The following is a 7,388-nucleotide window of genomic DNA, read 5'->3' on the forward strand; positions in this document are numbered from 1 at the left end:
CCGCTCTTCTGAGCGATAACTGATTTGGAGTCTGTCACTGCATAGGGTTGGGTTTATCCGTACATTACCATAGAGTTGCTGATACTGACTTATATTTACCAGGCACTTCATATATTTCAGTAGATATCCTGTAAGATCTAGTCTAAGTGCTTGAGTAGCTTTGATAAAACTGTTTTGTATTCTCCAGTTTGGACTGCCTAAATCCTGGCAGAGGTCACTGTAAGATGACTTTCTGCTTCTGTAAAAATTATTTATTCTTAGTCTTTGTTTTGTTTGTTAACTAAAACAACTGCTTCTTATCCCCAAACAATTTACTTTCTTCCTTTGAGTCTCTAAAGGAGTCTAACTAGAAACTTATGCACATGTGGACAGATGGTCTTAACTGATGTGAGTTCTTCATTTACATGTCCCCAGAACTGGGAGTCTCGCACAAGCCTGTGGACATGATTTTGCAGTATAGAGTTAAAAAACCCAACAAAACAAATCCAAAATGCAAAAAAACCCCACAAAGAAACAATTAAAACTTAACCAATAATTAAGCACCTGCTCGATGTATTATTTTATGGGCTCATTGATTATAATGATAGTAAGCCTTGGCATGACTGAGTATGACATTACTTTATAATGGATAGGTAGCACTGAAAATTGTGATACCTTTCTTTGATGGCAAACTAGGTAGAACTTAGTAGCAGAAGAAAATTAGTGTTTCAGCAGTTGTGGGAAGGGAGGAACTTTGGAATGAAAATAAGAAAACGTCAATCCTAAAATAAATGTTGGTTTTGTGTTCAAAAGTATAAACTAGTGAAAAGATAGCACTGAGTAAATGCAACCTTAATATTTTATATTCACTGTATCCTTTGCATTTGTGATAGTCTCACTAGATACCTATGACAAAGGGAATGGTATTAAGCTACAGCTGTTATTTTTTTTTCTTTCCTCTGCAGTTGCCAAATAGACTGGAAAAAAGGAAAGAATGTTACTTTGAAAACTATTAAGAAGAAGCAGAAACATAAGGGTCGTGGAACAGTTAGAACAGTGACAAAAACTGTTTCCAATGATTCTTTCTTCAACTTCTTTAGTCCTCCTGAAGGTAAGCTGAACATCAGTTTATCTACGTTAACTTTAAAAGTAGTGTGTACTTGACTCACTTGTTCCTTCTCTTTTTTTTTTTTTTCTCTGCAGTTCCTGAAAGTGGAGACCTGGTAAGTTGGCTTATGTAAAGGGGTGGAGAGGTAACACCAGTAGAATAATTCATGCCTCTGTATACAAAATGTTCGTTGAAGCTTGGGAATTTGTTAAACAGTTTCAGCTTTAACCATTTCTCTGTTTAAGTATTCTCAGTTGAATATTCTGATGAATACCATGTTTCTGAATTTTATTTATTAGAAGGGAGTATTTGTTGAGTTGAATGATGGAGTTCAGTGTAGTAAGCTTAAACAGCTTATCCTTCCTGAAAGCTGCCTTGTAAATTGTTAAGTTCTACAAATGTAGTGGTCTTCATTATTAGCCCTTGGTCTTATGGGTGGTTCAGGTCCCTCCCTTCAGGCATTTTTTGAGTGATCTTTAATGACTGCATGTATCTGGTTTGTATTTTATGCTGTTAAAAAAATCACAAGCTATTAACTTCTGGAGAAAGTAATAAAACAAGAACAGAAAACTGCAAGAGCCCATTCCTGTGTGCTCACTAATAGAAAACTGTGGCAGTAAGCCATCCTTTTTTAAGGAGAAAAACTACCAAAAACTCCTGTGAATGGTGAATACACCATGCAGCTTGAACAAGAAATCTGATTAAAGCCTCCAGGTGCATGCTGTTAGAATCCCATTGGGCATTGACACCAAAAACGGTATGTTCATAATGGTAAAAAAAACCCAGTAAAAATAAAACTTTTGGAATTGAAGGTAGCTCCCTGGGAGACAGCAGAACGCTTGGGGGGTAAGCAGAGGAGTGAAAACGTAGGACTGGGTTGAAGAGCATCTTTGTGTTCAGGTGTTTAACAGTGTCTTGTTTCATGGGAATCACGGAGTAGATGCACTGTAGGAATCAGTAGTATCTTGTAAAGTCTTTATTTAGATGGACTCATCTGGCTAGTGCTTAGTTATTAAGAGCATTGTGCATGCAAACTGAAAATCTGTGGGAGGTATTAAATAATTTTTCTACTGAGTACAAAAGCAAGTGGAAGGTTGAGGAAGAATAAAATGTAAACTCCAGAATTTTGTATAATTAAGCTTACTGAAGAGGCAACCCCCACTGCATAATGCAGTGTAAGTGTAAAGCTTGACTCCACAATTTCAATTCTATAAAGCAAGTCCTGAACCAAAAAAGTCAGCACGTGGGATTTGTGTAAATCTGACTGTGCACACTATATTTTTGTGTAAAAAGTAATGATCAGCTCATGGTTCAGGAAATCATGTTGTTTTATGCAGGATGATGATGCTGAGGCAATCCTTGCTGCTGACTTTGAAATAGGCCATTTCTTGCGTGAACGTATAGTCCCCCGATCAGTATTGTACTTCACAGGAGAAGCTATTGAAGATGATGATGAGGACGTAAGTATAACATTCTTCCAAAATTCCAAAAATTTTGAAATAATGTTGCTTAAAGACTTCAGGTGATTATTAACTTTTATAATGTTGATAATCTTAGAATGGGATGTATCAACATAAATTTCAGCTGAGTTTCCTTGGTTGTTCAGTAAAGGTCAGCATGAAGGTAATTTGTCTTTGAGGCAGTGACTTAAGAGTTTTATGGAAAAAGCTGTGATAGAATCTGAACACTTAGAGGATGATTGAGTTTAATTTTATGTATGGAGTATTCCTAGGGTGGCATATCCAATACTTTGGTAGAATTATAATGAGCTGCCAAAGAACAAATTAGTCTATCTAGCTGCTCAGCCTACTCTTTGTGCTTGCAGTGGTACTGAGCCACCAAGTTCCTTGAGATTCAAGCCTGATTCTTTCAGGAGGGCACTCTTAAAAACTTAAAGATAAGCATATTCGAAACATGCCAAGATATTTTCAAAGCAAGTGCTGCAAAAGCTTGAGTTAAGTGCTTTAAAGGAGCTAAGCTTGTAAAGGAAACCACAAAACTCTAGAACTTTGTGGGTAAAATATTTTCTCTCCTCTGCACAAACAAGGGCAGTTTGACAGTTTGATTTGATTAAGGTAAGTTCTGCCTTAACATGAATTTTTAGAATGTAAAATGGTAGCCTTTAGTCGAAAGCCTTGGCTGCTGGAGGTGGGAGAAGGAATTGACTGTCTATGTACCGATTGCCTTAGGCTTTGAGACACCCTACTGGCCAGAAGTGTTGCCACAGTCTAATAAGCTCTTTCACTGTTGCATGTAAGGAACTTAAGGTCGACAGTTGTCTCTGCCGGATCATAGCTAACAGATTGAGCACTTGTTCATGCTGATGCATAAATAATTTTTAAATCTGTCAAGTATAGGAAGCTCTCTTAGAGCACAGTAGTGTGGTCTCTGGCATCTACTCGAGTTACCTGGCTGTACTTGAGCCATTTATGGCTGTTTGTGACACTATCAAAACCATTTGTTTTCCTTTCTAGTATGATGAAGAGGGTGAAGAGGCAGATGATGAGGTAAGTTGGCAGATGGCCTTGATTTAAGTGGCTTCCCTTTTGTAGTTAGTTACCTAGAATTAAGAAGTCCTTTATTTTTTGAATGCTTTAGACACTTAAGTATTACTTATGAAGAGAAGATAGAGTACATGATTTTGTGGATCTAGGGTGAATATTTAAAACAAAACAAACAAACCAACAAAAAAACCCAAATAAAGACAACCGGAAGGTGTCTTACAAATTTAATTGTATTGATGACAAAATATATGCTTTGTGGAGATTAAACTAATACAATATGCATAACTTAACGTGGTAATTAACATATTTAAAAATATAATTTAGTTTTAATTTTATTGAAAGTGGCTCAGGAAGCTGAATGTAGGTAAGTTGAAGTATAAACAAGTGTTTTCTTTCAGGAGGGGGAAGAAGAAGCAGATGAAGAAAATGATCCTGATTATGACCCAAAAGTAAGGAACTAAAAAGAATGTTTGAAGTTTGTGTATGCATACACACATGTAAAATTTTATGTAAGTTAAATTTGATTTTTATTATTAATAGTGAGTATGTTTTGACTGAGACTGTAGTCCCACTTCTGACAAATTAATATTGGTAGAGCAACATTTTAAAAGTTCTTTCTCCAAGAATAATATTATAAAAGTACGTTCTGGCTTTGAGTGCTGAAACGAGTCAGGCTTTGGTTTTCTATACAGTTGTCTTACAGCAAGTTGCTGCTAATGATGAAAATGTTCTGTAATGGTTTTAAGGGCATGCAGACAACCATGTAATCCAGGTTCAGTTTTTGGGAACTTGTCACAAGCTGGCTGTGGTACAGATTTTCAGAGTAGATAATAGCAAGTTTTTTATTGCTTGAGGTAGCATAAGTCAAGGTTCAGGAGTGAATCTACAGCCAGGCACTAAAATGTGAACAGCCAAGAGTAAGTAGCAGCTGTCATCTTCCATGGAAGAGCAAATGACTAGGCAGGCTCAGTTTTCTGGAAAAGTGATTTTGAGCCACTCGGTTCATCGCTTTTTCCTAGATAAGGGAAAAACACAGTAAGCCTTATGAAAGCATTTGGTGGTAGGTGAAACTTGCAGTCATGAAAATGAAGTCTGCGTGAACTAAAAACATCTGTTGCAAAATGTGCTTGAAATTTCAAATGAGATTGTAGCATATTGTTCAGTGGGAATGGCTTGAGCTACAATCAAAGCAGAAAGAATTACATCATCTTAGCATTTCACCTAGGGTGAAATGTAGGGTATAAAATTGTTAATTAAAATGTACAGCCTGTCGGTGATGTTTCATCTGCTGTACTCTTTTCAAAATGCTTCCTATTCAAAAGAAGTTTTGGAATCAAAATGAAACAGCTGGAGCATGGGCTTCTTATGTCCACCATTTCAGACTGCTCTTCTAGGCTAAACAGAACTGAGCAAGGGCAAGACTATGTTCAGTTTCAGAGAACAGACAAAGGGGCTGGAGACAGAAGTAGTACTGCAGTATATTGACATAGTAATAGTTGTAAACGGATCATAGACTGAAAGCCAGCTGAATTTATTAAAGCACTGTGTTCCTAAATAGCTATCCAGACCAAGGTAGTGGAATAAACCTTGCAACTGCACTCTGCCCCCAACAAGCCTTTTCCTTAGATTCCTCTGTCACAGTGATGTATTGTTGCCTGTCTGTTTCAATACAACGGAAGAAATTTTCCACATCAGAATTTTCTAACTGCTGGCTTTTATTGTGAAGCATCTTTCCAGAGTGTTTAGAACATAGCATGATTTGGTGCTTCAGTGAGCTGCCCTACAGTAACTTCTAGGGGTTTCTTTTGCCTCAAACTGTGTAGAAGACCTGGATGCTGCTTCTGAGCCATGTTGTTTGTTATTACACATAACTCTTCTCATTTTTCCAGTTTTAGGGTCTTTTCAGAGTATCCTGCTACACTTAGTTCTGAACAGATTTTTTGTTCTGGATCATATACCTATGCACTAACAAAGCCAAAATAAATGCTTTGTAGATATTGTCATGTCCCAAGACAGCAGTATTACTAATACTAGACAATTAGTTTAAGGGAAAGATAAACTTGAATACTAGAATCATAGACAGTATGCTGAGCAATGTTAATAGATCTTTTAAAATACTGATATCTCTAAACTAGTATTTCCTTTTTTTTCTCAACAGAAGGATCAAAACCCAGCAGAATGCAAGCAGCAGTGAAGCAGTGTGTATGTGGCCTTGAGGATTACCTGCACTGTAATAGCCTAAACACAACTATTAGTTACTTACAGCCTTATGTTTTGTATCTTGGTAGGATTAAGTAACCAATTTGTTAAAAAAAAATAATAAATGAAACACATAAGAACCAGTTTAAAATGTAGGTTCAATCTACCTAGCATTTTAACAGTATAATTTTCTGCCAATATGTAGAATGCAGTAAATCCCCTAAAGCATGAATGTTAATTCATTGCTACATAGTTTGGTTCTTGTGAAGTCTTTGTCATGTAGCTATTAGACTGCAGCTGTGAAGATTATCAGAACTGTTAACTGAGACCAATATTTGTTTAGAGAAAACTCTCCTGAAGAACCAACCAAAGTATTTTTCAGCCCAGTAGTCTGGACGGGTTTAAGTCTGCTTGCACTAGCTGTGCCTTCATTACTTTGTCATAGAAATGGCAGTGACTTGTACTAACTAGGAGATGATGATGCATTTTGAATTTGACTACTTGAGAAGACTAGTATAACTTGTTTAATTTCCAACAAGACCACATGAAACATTCATAACTGTCAGCTTGTTTATGCTATGGGTTTTGTATTTTATGTGACAGTGATCTACAAAAAAACCTAGTCATCATATTAAGGTTATTGTTTACCACTGGGGTGTGAATAAAACCTAGTATTTTCAGAAGCTAGTCTTGTTTTATTGTGATGTGTGTATCTGCATGTGTAAACTGGTAAGGCATATCTTCCATGCTGCAGTTCACTTAAAAACCAAACACAGTAGTTTGAAAGTTTGAGCCATACTTTCCACTTGCAGTGTGATACTTGTGAATCTGAGCTTCTGACCTCAATTTTTTGAGTGTTTGGTCAACACTGCCATTTTGGAGAAGACAAGATTTTAGTGAGGCTAGATCTAATAAGGACTTCAGTATTGCTGTGCCTGACTCTAAGGCATTGGTTATTAGTATGAAATCTGGAGCCAAGAAAGGTGCCTTGAATTTTCAGGTCTGTGTAGACAAAACTGGCTTCTGGAACAAAATCTGCCCTGTAGCCTAAAGGAGTGCAAGAACACTTACCTGTATTCTAGTTTGTACTCACTGTATCAAGCATCTGCAGAGGAGGGAACAAACTCCAAGGAATTCATCTTGCCTTGCTTAATGTTCTGTTCACTGAACTTCTGTTTGGACATCCTGGTTCATACTTCATCCATACTGGATGTTCATTGTCAGTTGAAATGTATGGACTGGAAGATCTTTCTCATACTAAACCTGTCTCTAGCCTAACAGTGGAGGTGCTTTTGAGATGTGGTTTTGAATGTGCTCAGCTTGAAGAGACATGGGTTCATAGTCTTCCATTTGAGTTTTCCCAGTCAGTAAGATGCTACTGTACTCTGTGCAGTCTTATCTTCCACATAACTATAGAAATTCTGATCTTCTAAGCAAGTACCTGGATAACTTTTTGAGGGATGGAAAGGTCCTTGGAGGGTTGGAAAGAAATGTCCAGCTAGCCATGGATCAATTTCTGCAGTAGCTACTTTTTTTTTCATGTCATTGATATACTGACTTATGCATACAGAGGTAAGATTTGAAAAGAGCAGTGCAAG

General features: G+C 37.0%; 1 protein-coding gene across 3 annotated transcripts in view; it reads left to right on the forward strand.

The window, feature by feature from the left end:
• The window catches only part of NAP1L1 (nucleosome assembly protein 1-like 1), a 17,103-nt gene extending 10,626 nt beyond the window's left edge, over positions 1-6,477 (forward strand). The window contains exons 9-14 of one of the 3 annotated variants that reach the window (XM_010003066.1): positions 945-1,090; positions 1,183-1,202; positions 2,425-2,547; positions 3,562-3,594; positions 3,990-4,040; positions 5,750-6,477. In XM_010003066.1, the coding sequence (XP_010001368.1) occupies positions 945-1,090; positions 1,183-1,202; positions 2,425-2,547; positions 3,562-3,594; positions 3,990-4,040; positions 5,750-5,785 (409 nt within the window). In that variant the 3' untranslated portion in view covers positions 5,786-6,477. The remainder of the gene's footprint in view (positions 1-944; positions 1,091-1,182; positions 1,203-2,424; positions 2,548-3,561; positions 3,595-3,989; positions 4,041-5,749) is intronic. The other 2 variants (XM_010003068.1, XM_010003067.1) reach the window with 2 other exon arrangements.
• Positions 6,478-7,388: the final 911 nt, after the last annotated feature.

The sequence above is a fragment of the Chaetura pelagica genome, unplaced genomic scaffold, assembly GCF_000747805.2.
Source record: "Chaetura pelagica isolate M959 unplaced genomic scaffold, ChaPel_1.0 scaffold288, whole genome shotgun sequence".
NCBI lineage: Eukaryota > Metazoa > Chordata > Aves > Apodiformes > Apodidae > Chaetura > Chaetura pelagica.